Below are 17,099 nucleotides of genomic sequence, written 5' to 3'. Positions count from 1 at the left end.
CCGGGTTGTAACTATGTAGTAGGCCCGTACGTAGATTTGTGTGAGCATGTATGTAGGATTAGCCGAGCATTCGTTTTGAATTACAGAGAACGACGCCTGGAAGCACAGCATACTCAACTGGTTTGTATACAGACAAGCCAGTTGGATTAATACTCTCTTTACAGTGTCGGAGAAATGGCCCTGTTGGATTTTACGTGCTGGAATAGAGAGACGATTAGAGGGTTAAATGTCCGTTGAAGGAAACAGTAGTTCGGTCCGCGGCTCACGAACAGAGCACTGTAGAGCAGGGCAATTGAACTTAGTTGAGTACGTAGTGCTTACCCAATCTATCTGAGATACAGATCGTATCTGCAGTCAGCATTTGCGAAATTACATCGTCATAGAAGCCAAAAATGAAATGACGGATTTGATTGACTTTGTTGGTGGGTAGTTTCTATCGACATGGAAAATAAAATGCTGGGTTTCGGCTCGTGTTGTTGGTCGTGTCTTGGGACTATTGTACGTGCCACAATGGTCAAGCTGGAATACTTCATATCGACTCTTGGATTGGCAGCCTGCGCTACTGTAGCAGCAGCAGTCGCTGTGCCCAATACTACTACTACTACTACTACTACTACTCCATGCAAGAATCCCATCAAGCGAATGGAATGGCGAGTTTTTCCCCTTTTACATATACTGCAAACTATGATACTAACGCCAACTTTGCTCGCAGGAGACAACTCTCGCTCGCCCAGCGACGAGAATACATCGACGCGGTCCTGTGCCTGCAGCACGTCAAGTCGATATCCGGCATCGCGGGGACCAAAAACCGCTATGATGACTTCCACGCCGTGCACACGACCAGACGCCCAGCATCCATCGTGTCGCGCACTTTATGCCGTGGCACCGCCTCTTCGTCGCGCACTACGAGCGCACACTGCGCGAGGAATGCGGCTACACGGGCGCCCAGCCCTACTGGGACTACACGCTCGACGCGGAACCCGACAATCCGACGTCGATGCGCATTTTCGAGAGTGAGGTTTTCGATCCCGTCACGGGCTTTGGCGGCAACGGCGCAAAGGTCGCGCATACCGCTGCGCAGGAGCTGTTGGGATACAACGGCACGGGCGGCGGCTGCGTGGAGGATGGGCCGTTTGTGCCCAAGAACTTTGTGGACAACTTCCCGGGTCCCGGGTCGTCGTGTTTACGCCGTGATTTTGTGCCCGAGCTGATGAACAAGTGGGCGGATCCCGCGGTTGTCGACCGGCTGATGCAGACGCCCGACTACGTTTCGTTTGATCGCATGATGCAGGGCCCCGCGTCGTTTGCGGTCCCCGTTATACATAGGAGCGGGCACTTTGGGGTTGGGGGAGCGCTGGGCCAGGCGGGAGACGCGGCCAACTCGCCGGCTGAGCCGCTGTTCTATATGCACCATTGCAATGTCGATTGGATCTTTTGGAAGTGGCAGCATAAAGACTGGCCAAAGAGGCAGCACGAGGTTGCAGGGAATGCTGTGGCCAATGATTATACGGGGAGAAACGTTACGCTGGATTTTACTGTTAACCTGGGGAACCTGGCGGGTAATGTCACGTTGGGTGATTTGTTGGATACACAAGGGAATACCTTGTGCTATACGTATTGATACTAGGGTAGTAGTGTGTATAGAATGCCATCTATTGTTTGTGAGTAGTGCTAAGTTATAGTACAAATCTATTTATATCTTGGTCTCACTCCCCTTCAATGCCTCGATATCTACAATTTCCTTGACCGCCTCCGTCGTAAGCACATACGGACTCTCGTCATCCACGCAGACACTGTCCTCGATGCGCATACCAATACCCCTTGCCCACTTGGGCCATCTCTCATCATCCGGGACGTAGATCCCAGGCTCGACCGTTACACACATGCCCTTTTCGAATTTCCGAGTTCGGCCGAGACCCGGGCAGTCGTGCACATCGAGACCGACGTAGTGGCCAACGTGGTGGGGAAAAAGAATTTGGATGGCGTCGCGGCTCATGTCGAAGCCGAGATCTTTGAGGCCCGCAGCGAGGGAGTTGGCGGCCGTATGGTGCAATTGGTCGAGGGTAAAATTTGACGAAGTGCGACAGAGTGACACGCATGTTCTCTGTACTGACAAAAGCAGATTGTATAGGTCTTTTTGGGCGGGACTAAATTTCCCAGAGACGGGCCATGTGCGCGTAATGTCAGTTACGTAGCCGCCGTACTGCGCGCCAGCATCTACCAAGACCAGATCTTTCGGGTCGAGGGGCATGTCGTTGGCTACGTAATGAATTGTGTTGGCATTGATACCGCCTGCAACGACAGGGACATATGCCGGGCCATCGCAATTGTCCTGCTTGAACCAGTAGTCGAGAAAAGAGTCGAGGTCCTTTTCAGAGGCGAATGATTGCCGCATTGCGTCGGTGATTGCGCGCCCTGAATGTTGACCTGCGTGGCGCATATTTGTAATTTCTGCCTCGCTCTTTATGACGCGGAGTTCATTAAGCAGAGGGCGCAAGGGCTTGATATTTGCGGATGCGTCGCGAAAAACACTGTATATGCCGCCTGTCCGCGAGGGCTCTGCGCCAGCGAGGTAGCGGGAGAGCAGGTTTTTGGAGATGCGGGATTGGGGGAGGTCGGTGTAGATTGTTTGTGCGTTCTTCACAATCTCGGGGAGCAGACGAGGAAGGTCGTCGATACTGCCGCTCACGTCGGCGTTGAAGACATCTTCTGCGGCATCAACACCCGACCGCGGGCCCTCCCAGGCCTCGACGCTGGGATCCTTGGGCCTGACATAGAGGTGAAAGGTATGCTCGCCGTTGTCGTGCTTCTCTATTATGGCCACGGCATCTTGCTCCCTGAAGCCCGTAAGGTACAAAAAGTCTGGGTCCTGGTGGAACTTGTAAAAGACGGCGCCCGAAGCGAATTTCAGGTCGTTTGCTGCTAGTACGGCGACGGAATTGGGAGCGAGGTCTCTGGCGAGGGCGGCGCGGCGGTGGTGGTACTCGAGCGCTGTGATGCCCGGAGTCACTGCAGGGCGTGTTAGTGTTGGTACGGCAGACCAAAGGGCGGCCATCACCTTCCCCAGCCTTGAGTAGGTGTGGATGCGTCTCGTGCAGCGGCTGGCCGAATCTCAGTTCGGCGGCGGGCACTTCACGCGCAGCAGCGTATGACCTGGCTGTGTTGGCAATGCGGACGGCGGGTATGGGGCGCCATGCCCGGGGGTTGCACAGCCAGCGCACGTGGGTGGTGGGCCGCAAGCATCGGGCGGCGATTGGCATGGTGTTTGTTGCAAAGCTCGGCATGTGCGTCGTGGTGTTGGCGTCGTCGGTGGTAGCGGAATGTGCGCCAAGCCGCGCTAGTGCTAGCGGGACAGGCGGAGGCGGGGTGGCGGAGGCTAGGAAAGCTTGGCGGGCGTCTGACGTACCTGCATTGCCCGCCGTCTGCCCGTCTGCCCCGCAAACACGCCCCGCGCTGCTTGCTGCCTGGCGCGACCGCGTCGACGCACAAGACTACATACATGACCCGCCGACACCGTCTGCGCCTCCTGTGTCTTCGCCCGGTTGCTCTGCGAAGACCCCCCTCACCACAGCCATCGTGTTCGTCCCCCGCATCGTCCGAAGAATGGCCTTCTCGGCCGCCAGGCCAAGCGTGGTCCCGCAGGAGCAGCTCGAGAGCTTCCAGCAGCACCTGAACAAGTCGACACGCATCCTCGCCCTGCTGGGTGCAGGCCTCTCAGCTTCGTCCGGTCTGCCGACGTTTCGAGGGGCCGGCGGCCTGTGGAGGACTCACGATGCGACGTCATTGGCGACCCCAGAGGCCTTTGAGCGCGACCCGGCACTCGTGTGGCAGTTCTACAGCTACCGGCGGCACATGGCACTCCAGGCCAAGCCCAATGCCGCCCACTATGCGCTTGCCGAGCTGGCGCGGAAGAGGGACGGCTTCGTCACGCTGAGCCAGAACGTCGATGGCCTGTCTCCCCGCGCCCAGCATCCCCCCGACCAGCTCAAGCTCCTGCACGGCTCCCTCTTCGACGTCAAGTGCTCCGACTTCTTCTGCACCTACTTTGAACGGAACAACTTCACCGACCCCATTGTGCCCGCCCTCGCCATCCCCAACGACGACTCTGACCCCACTGAGGATTCTGCCCGAGCTGCCCGCGAGCTCGACATCTCAGACATCAACGTCGACCTCCCGGAGCTCGACTACGCACATCTCCCACGCTGTCCCGAATGCAAGCGCGGCTTGCTGCGTCCTGGCGTCGTCTGGTTCGGCGAGGCATTGCCCGGATCCGTCATTGACGACGTGGATGCCTTCATCTCGGACAAACGAGGCATCGACCTCATCATGGTCATTGGCACATCGGCAAAGGTCTATCCCGCTGCTGGATACGTCGACCATGCCCGCATCAAGGGCGCAAGGGTTGCCATCATCAACATGGATCCAAACGATGTACCCGCTAGTGGTCTGAAACAAGGCGATTGGTTTTTCCAAGGTGATGCAGCCCAGATTGTGCCGGAGCTGTTGAGGAGCGTCATCGGCGATATTGACCCGGAAACCATGATTGATGCTGCCGACGAGTCGTGAATGCAGTCGTGCGAAGAAAAAAGCTTGCTACAAGGTAAACCGAGTAGCGTGTCTTTTCTTGGAGTTTGCTGGATGCTGCATGGGTGCTTGATGAGCGGCGTTTATCTTTTGACTGGATACATCGGCGTTGACATGATCATTTTTTATATGACTAGAAATGAATCAAACGGAATGCATATCCCACTGCAGCAGGTTAGAGTCATGCGCAAATTGCTTCTTGTTTCCCATCCCCTTACAATTTCATTTCTCGTCATCTCCATTATATCTCAGCAATGACATCTGAAACTGCCCCCTCGTAATAGCCAGAGTACCTGATAAACCGCCTGCTCGCCATGATATGCCCACGCTCAGCTCTTTCAATATTACTCGCCATCGTCCTAGTTGTAAGAGGACGAAACCAAACAAGACCTCCTAAAAATACTAATTTCCTCAAGAGACTAAGACACCTTTTCCCATTTAATCATTTTAGAATCTATGATCAAACAAGCGACACGTCTTCCCTCCAGTATCGTAACTCATTACCATATTAAGCTCGACGTAACTTTTCGCAACGGCGTCCAGCACCGTTCATCTGTTTCTGCTTTTCTCCCCACTTTGCGCAGAACAGAAATTAAGAATCTCAGATAATAGGATAGTGAAATCCAAAAAAGGTATCAAGGTCGTAATCAAACCACGCATCTACGGCCTGTTCGTTGGCAGGCCAGGGCACATACTTTGCATCCACTTGTGTCGGCACCAGAACAGGCGGATACAGTATAGTGGTAAAGTCGTCTGGAAAAGCGTCTGCGACACCTGCCCAAACATAGGGCTTAGAAGTCTTGACAATCGAGTAGACAACTTGATGGGCGCGCGCTGCCATGATGTTGTTGTCGCGCATGGCGCGCAGCCAGCCAACAAGTTGATGGACGCCATATGTAGAGAGGGAAAGGGATGAGGAAAAATGCTCTGGGCATGCAATGGCGTTCATGAGGACAGCAAGAGCTTGCATTACTGTGAGTGTACTGTTAGTGCTGGAATACATGGTAACAACTGCGAGACGTACCATTGTGCACGATTGTCCACCAGGGCCCTTTTTCGTATAATGTCTTGATGTCGGGCACGGTGCCCAACACTGAGACAACATCACTCGCTGCCTGGATGCAAGCTTCGGCCATGGATTGGTCCAAACCGGTAAAGTCGACGGATCCCAGCTCGGAGCAGCGTTCGATGCGGCGAAGTGAGGGGCGTGTGGTGAGAATCTTTACGCGGTAATACTGCAACTTGAGGAGAGAGTTCTCGCGCTGCTGATTGTAGCTCATGGCCCAAATATCCGAATGGAATTGAGGGACGCAGTCTACAGCCCATTTGTCCAGGTCCCCGACGAGCCCCACCATGATTTGTTGGACTTGAGGCCACGAGGGAGTAAACTTCCTTTGTGTATACAGGCTGGACATGACTTGCTGCGTTAGCAAGTGTAGATTCGAGTCGGCGTTCAGAAACATGTTGTTTGTCGCTACGGAGGCGCCTTGGCCATGAGTGCCGGATAGGATGTCGGAAAAAGCTTTGGGGGTAGGCGTCGTGATCTCTTCGCCTGGGAAAGTACCAGGGCGACCTGTGATGGAGCTCAAAAGGCTCTCCAGTGCGTGCAGACTCCACCACGTGTCGACTTTGTTTTGCTGTCTGGCTACAGACATGGACTGATCTTCTTGCTGAACATGGAGGCCAAGAGAAAAGGCTGATCGCATAGCCCCCCCGGCCATGACCCAGGCCCTATGAAGGAGTCAGCAGGTGAATATACGGATGCACTGTCAATTAAATGGAAGAATCATAGTAATATGCATGGCGCGATTCCACCTACCTGTTGAATTGACCAGCAGTCATGTAGTATATGGCAAAGAGACCAGCAGCCTGCAAACGTTTAATACTACTCACACCATGCTCAGAGGAGATATTTACCTGAGTAGAAGACAAATCTGGAGTCGAGAGCACAAACCTAGTGTCATTAATCGTAAGCAGCTGATATGCGCGCGATATGTACGTGACGTGGTCCAGGGCATCTGCCCTCCAGTCGGCTTGAATCAAGTGGGAGAATTTTGCCCCAATGGCAAATACGAGGTTTATCAGGGCAAACCATTTTTCTGGGCAGTGTACGTCTTGACGTGTGCGGATCAGATTGTAATATTGGCGCAACTGTGCCTCGAGCTTCACGGGTATCATGGGAAAGGAGGTTTGGACTGTCCTGTTGAAGCACTGAAACAAAAGGTTGGCAGTTTGCTCTGGAGGAAGCTCAAACGGGTTGCCCCCGAGTAAAAACTTGACCCCTTCGTCGTCAAGGTGGTAGGTAGTCGGAGGGGCGGGTTGGATTCGGTCCATGGACATGAAAGCCAGTGACTGAGCCAGGCTTGGAGATACGGGGTATGCCATGGGCGCGGAGGCGATTGCCGGTTTCAGAAAGGCAGTGTCGACGGCATGCACCCTGCTCTGGAGGCTTTGTAACCATTGGATTTCCGAGACCTGGCCCAGATAGCCGGCTTCGACTACACCCCGCGAGTTTGATGCTTCGTCGTCGTCGTCGTTGTCGTCGGATGATTCTTCCGGGAAAATGCCATCCAGCCGGGGCATGGATGGCTGGTGGCCGGCAGAAGAAGCGGTAAAGGCGGGCGAGGCGGGCTCCTCGTCAGACTTGAGCGGGTTAGATTGACTGCGTAGACGAAGCTTTGACACTCACGTCATGGAGAGCGTCTGCAATTCTCTGGCGGTCGCTGTCGTTCACCCGTAGGCTGAGCTCTTTGAGGACCGAGACGAGTGTCTGGTTGCGGTCGTTGGCGCTAGGGGCTAGTCAGAAGTGTAAATCCTGGTGCAACGGGCGTGGGACACTGACAGGGCCAGGCGGTCTTTCCGGGGCCGCTCATAGACGCACGGCTTGTCGGTCTTGTCGCAGTAGTTGCAGCGGGGAAGGCTACCGCTGCACTTGATTTCTGGGTTGGTGAGGTCAGACGGAGAGAGGTTGAGTGGGAGAGTGAGAGGCCCACTTCTCTTGTGGCAGTTGCGACAGGCTCGTTGCACGCGGTCTCTCTGCCGTGATTTGGCCGTCGGCGGCGGCGGGACGCGTCGCGATGTCAGTCGTGGAATGGCAATCTTGTTCGACTGCGTCCCATACGGCCCAGCCGTAGGCGCGCTCATGGAGCGGCGGTCGTCTTGCATCAGGCCGCTTGGGGGGGGGGGTTGCAATGGGGGAGGTATGTAGGAGACAGAGGCAGAAGCCATGTCGCCCCAGTCCACATGTTGGCCATTTCAGCTGCTGGCTGCGTCATAGCAAAAGTACAAAGGGAAATAAGAATATATGGCTTGGCGCCGCCTGTGATTGGCTACGGTGCGCTTGTCCGCGAAGCCAATTCATGTCTTCCTCCTGTCCGCGCGTTGAATCCTTCACCTTCTCGCTCTTGATCCACAGCAACCACCACCACTACGTCACCACTTGACACCGCCTGTACCTTGATCGCACATCGACTTTGCTGCACGACACCGGTACCCTAGTCCTAGTCCTGGTCCCCTATCCGCCCGCCCCATGTACCAGCCCCACCAGTTCTGCTCCCCGGCTTAGCAATCGACATTCTATACCGCCTCAGATAAACAACAGAGTCAGCTCTCCACTCGCCGTACCCTATAAGCCATTGCTGCCTTGATCACTCTATCCACAGTCCGCCTACTCCGTCGTCTCCCTGACCCACGTCCAGTCTTTTTTTTGTCTTGTCCGCGTTGCCCGTCTCCGCCTTTTTGCAAAGGACCACATTTCCATACCAGAAGCCTTGTTCTGCAACACACTGCTTTTCCTCTTCATCTTCGGGCAGTCGCAACAAAACCTCTGCGCCCCTCTCCAGCTCCTCAACTTCCTGCACGCGAGCAAGCGGGAATCTCACGCCATCCGTCCCTTGCTTTCCCACCTGGCCAAGTATAGCTTCGTAAATCTTTTTCGTCTCGTCCATCAATGCCTGATCTTTGACAATCACCGTCAACTCCTTGACTCCTACCGCGCCACACGCATGCTTGGTCTTCTCTCCATCTAACGGCACCCTTACGACTCTCTCTGTCCCGTCATGACAGAAGAATGGGATCCTGCCCCTAATATTCTGTCCTCCTTTATCTCCCTTGGGGAATGTGACACTCCATCTCACTTCTACGCCGTCTGCCCTCTTTCTTCCTCCCTTGATAGGCTCTCCATGACTTTCCTTGACTTGTTCATAGTTCTTGGACGGATCCAGAGAATTGGTCAGGCACCAGTCTTTCCAGCCAGTGAAAGTCGAAGAAGGGCCCCACCAGTGATTGGATACGAGCGATTCGGGAGCAGCGGGCAGGAATGAGATGAGCTCGATATAGCACCCGTCGGCGAGAAGGATGAGCACATTGGATGTGGCGCCGTCGGCGTGAAATCCTCCGGGCGTTAGCGTGAAGTTGTCGGAGAAATACGCAGGCACGCGAGGGAGCTGTGTCGAGGGGTCCGCGGGCACGAATAGGATCAGATGATCGAGAGCTTGACGTGGCGCCGACATGACCAAAGGCTGATGCTGACCGTGGATGAGGCGTAGAGGCAATGAGTGTATGCTTTTAGTTGATTCTCTGTATGTCCTGTATGCGGGGTTGTCGCGTTTTCTCCACTGCGGAAGGAAGCTCCCTCATGATAGTGGGGGAAGGTGGGGTACTTACTTAGCTGCCTCGCTGCCTTTGCACTCGACATTGCCGTGCCGGTTCCAGCAACATTCACTATTCACCCACGCTTTCTGACCATTATCTAGTATTCGAGTAATACCTGGGAACTCACCTGTCGTGGATTGTCCATGATCGGCGTCCTTGCTAAGAAATTAACCCACAGCTGCCGATTCGATGTGTTGCGGGGAACCATCGTGCGCGTGCACATTCGTGACAAGTATAAACAGTGTTATGTATTAAACACCCATTGACCAGTTTTCAGGGCCATTTACTGTATTTCATTCCCGTCGAAAGATCAGGTAGGCTGCACCAATGGCGAGAGAGAAAACCATTCTGCAGTGCGTATCACTCATGAATGGATGTGTCAATATTTATGCAAGTTCCTCTGCTGTGAACAAAATAACAAATCCAACATAGGTCCACGGTATATCAACTTCAAGGTTCAACGGATATAACACTCTAATCTACTCCAGATTACCGGATTCAGGAGCCTCCTGCGCCACGCTCTCTTCGGCCTCACTCTCGTACTCGAAAGGAGACTCGGCGCGCTGCTTGCCCTTTCCCTTGTATGTAACCTTGATCTTCTTGCGAGTATCTTGAGGGGAAGGGGCAAATATGGCATCTCTGGAATAGTTTTGCGAGCCGCCAGCATCGTAACTGGTCGGATCATCCATGATCCCCTCGTTACTCTTCGATGCCTTCTCCCCACTCTTCTGCTCCTCATCGTCATCGTTCTTCTCCACACTCTTCCCAGCCTGCACCGCAAACGCAGACATGTCGATGAATTCATCAGGATACCGCTCAGCATCAGGAACACTCACACCAGCACCAACCAGATCAGCAACTCTCTTTTGCTCTGCCGCCAGACGCCCAAGCGGCGAATTGGGCCGAAAGTTCATTTGGCGTCTCGCCCACGCAGATACCGACTCCACCGAGCGCGTCCCAGGCACAGTGGAATTCACAGCGCTCAACATGTCCTTTCCTATCTGGAGCCTGCGAATCAGCAGCGCATCGATACCGTGTTCTCTGCAGTACGCATTTGCCCACGCGTATATAGCGATTTTCTCCTCATCGCGCCAGTGGTCCCGGACTTTTGTCGCTTCGCGGGTTGCGCGGCTGCGCCACTGTGCGACCTTCTTGCGGTATGCAGTTACCCACGCCTCGTTGTTCAGGTCGATGTTGTCAGCGAGCTCGGCGTCGACGGCGTGGTGGTTGATGTATGCGTTTGTCTGCTGGTCGAAGACGAAGAAGAGGATTTTAAGCGTGAAGATCTCATCGCCTCGCGTCCATGTTTTACCTCGTCCGTCGGCATTGGTCCACGTCTGGCCTTTTCTCCTTCCGGGAACAGTGACGTGTAGGGGATCGGGAATCAGGTATTTTGGTCGCGACTTGGCGAGCCACATCTCTCTGGCTTCTTGCTCTGTGTAAATGATGGATGTCTCCGGGATGATGGTGGTTTGTGAAAATACCTTCCCACTGGGCGTGACGAGGCGGTAGTATGTACGGATTAGAGACGGGTCGCTCATTACGCGCTGGAATTCTATGCCTTCTGGAAGACGCAGCTGATTGAAGCTGGGCTCTGGAGGTGAGTGGTTCCAGGATACAAAGTCGTATTGCAAATCGACAATGGAGTTGAGGATACGAATCAGCTTCTTATTTGTTGTGGGATCCACCCAGGGATCAAAGTCAGGGTTGAAACTGGTGTCTCTCTTCTTCGATTCTGCCACCCACTCGCCAAATGTTTCAACCACCTTTGGAGCCAGCACTATCCTCCAAAACATCTTGTTCTCAGGGTTGTTGCCGCCTTGAACCTGATTCTTTGGCTCGGCGACGAGGTTCGCGGAGGACTGCTGTCGGATAGCTGCCGTGAGGTTCGGGACGATTTGAGAACACAAGTCCACGTAGCGTTGTTGGCGCTCCATCGTGTCGCTCTCAGGAACCCAGTGCGTTGCCTCTCCGTCTTCGGTGATGTTACCGGAAAGGAAAGCGTCGAGCTGCAGAAGTTGTGTCTTCATGTTTAGCTCGATGACTGGGCGGGTGGGATGGCGTGAGAGCGCGAGAAGGCTTAGGTATGTAAGCAGAATATGTATTTTCTCCGAGTCGAGCTGTTCATGTATTGATAGTGTTGGTATTGGCCCGGTGTTGCTTTTGCTGCCAGTGGCGCCCATCTCTGCTGTACTCGCCATATCTAAAGGATCCATTTGGTTAACATGCATGTTGACAGACTGCTTCACATTGCCATTAGACTATTACTTACCACTCTGGGGGATGCCATCACTCTGCTTTTCAGCAGCGGGCTCACCAGTAGCACTCTGTTTGCCTTTGACACCCTCCTGTATCAAGTTAGCGAATCCCACATATTCTCAGTGGAATTGCCCTTACTGCTTCAGGATCGTCGAACTCCCGAATGCTGATTCCACGTCTGGTGTCACGAAGGCGGTATTGGTCACCTGACTCAGAAACGAGAGGAGTAGAGGACATGGTAGTAGCTGACGAAGTTGGATGTCGTAGTGGTTCCAGTGTCGCTTGGCTAATCGCTTTGATGCGTTGTATATACTGGAAGGTTGCAGTGCTCTCATGTATGATCAAGCAAATAGATAGAAATCAATCTTTATTGTCGCAAGGTGGGCGCTATTGGGCTTAGCAAGTGACTGTGTGACGCGGGCCGGGCGAGTTTGACAAACGGCGGTTCATGGTGAATGCTTGCCAGTGAGTGGAAACAGGCACACACAAGCGAACTATGGATGCCTGGAATATGGACAGTGTTGCAGAAAGTCGTCATGTCGTCTTCTATCTTGAAAGCAAAAGTAACTTCTGTTGGAGAAAACGCGTCAGAACAACTAGTTTTCTTGAGAATAGCTGTGTGATGTGAGATGGACGCTAGTTGAAAGGGTTTTGAAGTACCTGTTGGCTCTCGATGCTATCTCATTGTTGTATCACGATGTTGAAGCTTATGATAGTGCTTCAAATCAGCACTTGTGCGTTCTTTGTAGCCAAGGCGGAAAAGTTTATACAATCATGAGTCGAGGTCACATACGAGGTATCCCAGATTGTATATTGCAGCTCTGGACATGATTGAGAGTTTCATCTGCATTGATGCTAATCCACTTGTCAATTACTACACAAAGTCTTATATGACTAGACCAAACTGGCGAGGAAAGCCTAATAAGGCGTTTCCAGGACTTTTATGACAGCAGCATGCAGTCGGGGACTCCGTCGCGAGGAAAATATACAGCCTGTAATATCACATTTTCGTCATATGATTTCAGCACAATTCGCACGGTAAACAGCTTCCAGAGCCATATATGTACGTGGAGGTGATTGACACGACTGACCATGTGATCGGTTTCTTAATAGTTTTCCTACATCATCAGTTTGTTGATAGGTCATGATCCCCTTTCTGATGACACTGATCCTGCTGTATTGAATGTCCTTGGTCGTATATATGGCTATCTAGTAAGCCTGACCAGCGCTCACTTGCTAGAGCGGGACATTTATACTGTAACTAGGTATTCTACAATATTCTATTTAGATGTAATCTATATAGAGAGGAAAGGAAAGGACTAAGAGAAGCCTGCGAAGGCGATCTATCACTACCTATCCTCCTTCAAACAAAAGAGGGTATAGAAGCAACTATTACCTTTATTCAAGAAACAAAGGCTAGGACACAAGCCTAGTACAAGGGAAACACAGAAAACGAGGAGTAATACCTGTAACAGGTAGCCATACACCTCCCCCACCCTATCCCACCCCCTACCTACCAACCAATAGGCTACGAGCCTCACCTTCATCTAGTTAAAACCCCTCCTAAATATCGTAGCTAGAAACAACCTACTTAGATACTTGTAGGCCTAAAAACCCTACACGTCTTATATAGCCCTTCGGGCTGAAAAAGGACGTTAAACTAGAATAATAATAATAATAATAGGTATTCTACATGGTACAGATAAGCGTTCGGGGAGCTTGGTGTTCTTTCTAACACTTTGATGGCTCAGATGACTATGGCCACTTGCTACTTGCTGATTTGTAGTATACTTCACTGCTTATCTTATTTCTCCACATATATATTGGCGTATATACAAAATTTTAAAGCATGCGATAGCGGGTGATTGCAAATTCCATTCACTGTCTCCCCATTTTTCCCCTACGCGCTCGACGCCCCACGTCATGCAAACAAAAGCAGGCAGAAGCGACCAGAAAAGGCCTACAAATGTTTTAGTCCGCAAATCGACTGTCATTCCTTTCTGCAACTCTTTCAACCCACTGCGCAGTCTGGGCCAGGTTTTCTTGGGCCTTTCAGAGATACGCATATACTGCTTGTGCGTTGCTCATCTCGCAATTCCTGAACTTTCTTGAGGAAAAAACGCTTGTGCATGCGCAAACTGCATTGTTTGGCCGGAAAAAACGATCACTTACCTATTACAAACTCCACACTCACCATGACGGACTCAACTGCCCCTGAGGTCATGGGAGATCTTATGAGCATTCACAAAGTAGGGTACGCACCTAGCAAGGAGGGGGAGATGCCCGCACCGCAGCCCAAGGACGGCAATCGAACGGCGGTTTATGGTAGCCCAAAGAGCATAGAGGATGTCGCCGAAAACGAAGCTATTGCTGGACCTCAAAATGATGCAATATCCACCAGAGATTACTCACAACACGCCGCTGGTGACGACTTGCTGGCGGTGGATGATAGCGACAGCGAGCTGTCAGACGACCCAGCGCCATACTGGGATCGAAAACTGATAAACTGTCCACAGCGACCAGAAGAAAAGTTTGAACCGCACGATACCGATCCCACCAAAATTAAAGCCGTCTTCCACTTCAAATTGTCCAACGGCAGCGGTTGGTATACGCAAAGGGATGAGCTACCGGAACAGCGCGATTCGGCAGAAGAAGACAAATTCGGCGAAAACGACAGCCTTTTCTTTCCCGATCTTGGACCCAACAAGGTTCCTGAGAGGCCAAGGTTAAGGAAAGGTCTAGTGCATTCTCCTTGGGTACAAGTGTCGCCATGGCGCTGGGAACAACAATCCGTGACGGGCGACACGGAGGTTTGGAGTCCAAAATTTGTATACCGTCGGTTCAACGCACGAACGCACGAGTACGAGAAAATATACGTTGCTGAGAACAAAATGGAGAATGCAGATCCAAACGACAAGAGGTGGGTGTACGCGTACAACAAGTGGATTGACCAAATCAGGCGGCGTTCAGACAGCAGCTGGGTTGCGGAGAAGCGGCGAGACCACTGGAAAGTAACTGAAATCTGCGCCATGTACGCCGGCTTCAACGAATTCATACACACCAATGGTATCGATGCGTATCATGGGATTTCAGTGGCTAGTCTTGAGCGAATCCTCGATAGGGTAAACACAGCTGGACAGAATAATCGCGGAATTGATAGTCTGCGCGGCCAGGTGAATTCTGCGCATGCGGGCAAGAATCCCAGTCTAGCGTATCTTCGGGATAACGTGCGGGATTTGGTTGAGTACTTGCAGCATGGAGGAGTGCTTTCGGATGATGAGCGATTTCCTGAGAAGTTCATTCCTGAAGCGGAGTTTCCTACGGCTCCGAGAAAGAATGCGCGGAGAGTCGAAGTGGCTTCGAAAGGCAGGGACAAGAGTGGAGTTGTGGATATAGAGAGCGATGGTGATGACGAATTGTCGGATCCTCCTTCTGATATGGAGATGTGAAGAGAAAGGGGTGTGGCGTGGGAAATGCATGGCAGCGACTTGGTGATGAAGTTGGAGGTATAGGGAATGTTGGGAGTCAGTACCCCCGCTTCTTCGAAGCTGTTCCTTATATCGTCAGCATGCTCCGAGCCATTTTTGCGGTGAAAAAGTCTCATTTCGGCTGAATTGATGCAGTGAGTGTCCAAAGTATATCATGAGAAGAGTGAGGTGAAGAAGGGCGTGGTGGCAATGTAGTTTGCAGGAATACGGCAGGCGCGACAGGCCTACCCCGCCATCCCGCCCACAAATGCAGCCACTAACCGCAGAGCCTTCCCCCACCATACACAATTCCACGCGCTTTCACAGTTTTTTTTCTGCAGTTTTCCGCTTCTTTGATACCCCGGCGATTTTTGCACATAGCCACCACACAGACAGCCATGTCGGACACAGACTCAGACACGGCCAGCTCGATTGGCAGCATTGTTGAAGAGGCAAGCGAGCCGGACACGACTAGTTTCAAGGATCTATTTTCCGACCGACCATGGAGCCGTGTGTCGGACATGATAGCGCATGACAAGGCGGAGCACGGCTTTGACCTCACGGCCACGATCAAAGCACTTGGGCCAGGTGTGTTGACAAAGAGCGTCGTGGGCGCCTAACCCCTTTGGGACAACTACTCATGACAGGAACAGATGCCGACGAAATCACAATCATCAAGCTAATCAACTACTTGCGGTCCGAGGCACAGAAGGGAACAGACCCCAAGAAGATTAGTGTCACGCTCGACGACCTGGCGAGCGAAAAGTACCTGCAGCCAGTGCTGGAAGATGACGCCCTGCTGTTTGAACTGGGCGACCTCATGCCGGATGACGACGCTCAGGCTGTTGACTACGACGAGTACGAAGCCAAGCTGCACAAGGACATGCCCGAAGACTTTTCCAAGATCAAGCTCGTCAATGATCGCGACCAGGATTACTTTGAGTCGTACAAGGGTAACAGCATCCACCGGGAGATGATTGAAGACCGCGTGCGGACAGAGGGGTATCGCGACTTCATTGAGAAGAACCCCGATGTGTTCAGCAACAAGACTATCCTGGATGTCGGCTGCGGCACTGGCATTCTGTCTCTCTTCTGTGCGCGGGCGGGCGCGAAGAAGGTGTTTGCTGTCGACAACTCTGGCATTGCAGTCCGCGCCAAAGAAATCATCAAAGAGAATGGGTACCAAGACACTATCGAGGTGATCCAGGGAAGAGTCGAGGATTTCAGCACGCAGCAGCGGATCGGAAAGCAAAAGGTTGACATCATCATCTCGGAGTGGATGGGCTACGGGCTGCTCTTTGAGGGCATGCTCGACTCTGTGCTGCGCGCCCGGGACATGTACCTCAAGCCGGACGGCATCATGGTGCCTTCGCACTGCAACATCCGCCTTGCCCCCATCAGCGATGCTGACTGGATAGCCGAGAACACGGGCGAGAAGTTCTGGCAAGACGTTTACGGGTTCAACTTTGCGCCCATGATCCCAGGTGGTCTGCTCAACACGCACGAGATTGGTGTGTTTGACGTGCCCGCCAAGTCTCTTTGCGGAAGTGCCAACAGCCATCTGCTGGAGATGAAGACTGTCTCTGTGCAAGAGCTGAGTTTCAAGGTGCCGCTCCGCATGACGCTCGACCGCGACATCACGTCGCTCGACGCAATTGCAATCTGGTTCGACACCATCTTCATCCACGCCGGCAGTACGCAGGATATCCAGACGATTGACAGCGTCGACTGGGGCACGAACGGCATCCCTGGCTTGGGCTTCTCAACAGGCCCCAGCAACACACCGACGCACTGGCACCAGGCGGTATTGCTTCTGGACAGGGACATGCGGGGCAAGCAGGCCTTCACAAAGGGCACTGTTCTGGAGGGCTACCTGACGTATGCAAAGGAGAAGGGGGACGATCGCGGTATCACGGTGACGGTGGAATGGAGGGGCAAGGGGCAGCAGGGCGAGGTGGAGGGCAAGGTGGAGCGGACCATGGCTTAGCGAGGGGTGTGCAATGAATGGAACATGGGAGAGTGATCACGTGACTACGCGCTAGTGTTCCGATTCCGAGACATGCGGCGGAAGGCCTGCAGCGGCCCTGGGAGGCCGACGGTGCTTTTCCTGAGCAGTGAAGAATGGCGGGCTACGTT

General features: G+C 53.0%; 8 protein-coding genes across 8 annotated transcripts; 4 read left to right on the top strand and 4 right to left on the bottom strand.

Moving 5' to 3' along the window:
- Nucleotides 1–469: 469 nt before the first annotated feature.
- On the top strand, nt 470–1,621 carry SETTUDRAFT_40621 (uncharacterized protein; the record flags this gene model as incomplete). The annotated part of the gene is made up of 2 exons (XM_008022089.1): nt 470–650; nt 713–1,621. The coding sequence occupies exon 2, from the start codon at nt 875–877 to the stop codon at nt 1,619–1,621; it is 747 nt and encodes a 248-aa protein (XP_008020280.1). The 5' UTR covers nt 470–650; nt 713–874.
- Nucleotides 1,622–1,647: 26 nt separating this feature from the next.
- On the bottom strand, nt 1,648–3,260 carry SETTUDRAFT_170457 (uncharacterized protein; the record flags this gene model as incomplete). Its single annotated transcript, XM_008022552.1, has 2 exons — nt 1,648–3,009; nt 3,059–3,260. The coding sequence occupies 2 exons, from the start codon at nt 3,258–3,260 to the stop codon at nt 1,694–1,696; spliced, it is 1,518 nt and encodes a 505-aa protein (XP_008020743.1). The 3' UTR covers nt 1,648–1,693.
- Nucleotides 3,261–3,519: 259 nt separating this feature from the next.
- Nucleotides 3,520–4,770, top strand: SETTUDRAFT_162272 (uncharacterized protein). Its single transcript, XM_008022551.1, has one exon. The coding sequence runs from the start codon at nt 3,604–3,606 to the stop codon at nt 4,564–4,566; it is 963 nt and encodes a 320-aa protein (XP_008020742.1). The 5' UTR covers nt 3,520–3,603; the 3' UTR covers nt 4,567–4,770.
- A 415-nt stretch (nt 4,771–5,185) lies between these two features.
- SETTUDRAFT_18280 (uncharacterized protein) lies at nt 5,186–7,728 on the bottom strand (the record flags this gene model as incomplete). Its single annotated transcript, XM_008021878.1, has 6 exons — nt 5,186–5,556; nt 5,609–6,315; nt 6,404–6,453; nt 6,502–7,227; nt 7,274–7,373; nt 7,427–7,728. The coding sequence occupies 6 exons, from the start codon at nt 7,726–7,728 to the stop codon at nt 5,186–5,188; spliced, it is 2,256 nt and encodes a 751-aa protein (XP_008020069.1).
- Nucleotides 7,729–8,153: 425 nt separating this feature from the next.
- SETTUDRAFT_162269 (uncharacterized protein) lies at nt 8,154–9,130 on the bottom strand. Its single transcript, XM_008022550.1, has one exon. The coding sequence runs from the start codon at nt 9,093–9,095 to the stop codon at nt 8,232–8,234; it is 864 nt and encodes a 287-aa protein (XP_008020741.1). The 5' UTR covers nt 9,096–9,130; the 3' UTR covers nt 8,154–8,231.
- A 787-nt stretch (nt 9,131–9,917) lies between these two features.
- SETTUDRAFT_53986 (uncharacterized protein) lies at nt 9,918–11,381 on the bottom strand (the record flags this gene model as incomplete). The annotated part of the gene is made up of 1 exon (XM_008022127.1): nt 9,918–11,381. A coding segment is annotated over one exon (1,464 nt), but the record flags the coding sequence as incomplete, so codon positions are not given.
- A 2,547-nt stretch (nt 11,382–13,928) lies between these two features.
- SETTUDRAFT_68316 (uncharacterized protein) lies at nt 13,929–14,816 on the top strand (the record flags this gene model as incomplete). Its single annotated transcript, XM_008022138.1, has 1 exon — nt 13,929–14,816. A coding segment is annotated over one exon (888 nt), but the record flags the coding sequence as incomplete, so codon positions are not given.
- A 545-nt stretch (nt 14,817–15,361) lies between these two features.
- Nucleotides 15,362–16,950, top strand: SETTUDRAFT_152670 (uncharacterized protein; the record flags this gene model as incomplete). The annotated part of the gene is made up of 2 exons (XM_008022549.1): nt 15,362–15,551; nt 15,617–16,950. 2 exons carry the CDS (start codon nt 15,362–15,364, stop codon nt 16,948–16,950), a joined length of 1,524 nt encoding a protein of 507 aa, XP_008020740.1.
- Between the last annotated feature and the right edge of the window lie 149 nt (nt 16,951–17,099).

Source organism: Exserohilum turcica (genome assembly GCF_000359705.1).
Source record: "Exserohilum turcica Et28A unplaced genomic scaffold SETTUscaffold_1, whole genome shotgun sequence".
NCBI lineage: Eukaryota > Fungi > Ascomycota > Dothideomycetes > Pleosporales > Pleosporaceae > Exserohilum > Exserohilum turcicum.
Note: the sequence above shows the minus strand (reverse complement) of the source record. Positions and strands in the feature narration are given on the sequence as shown.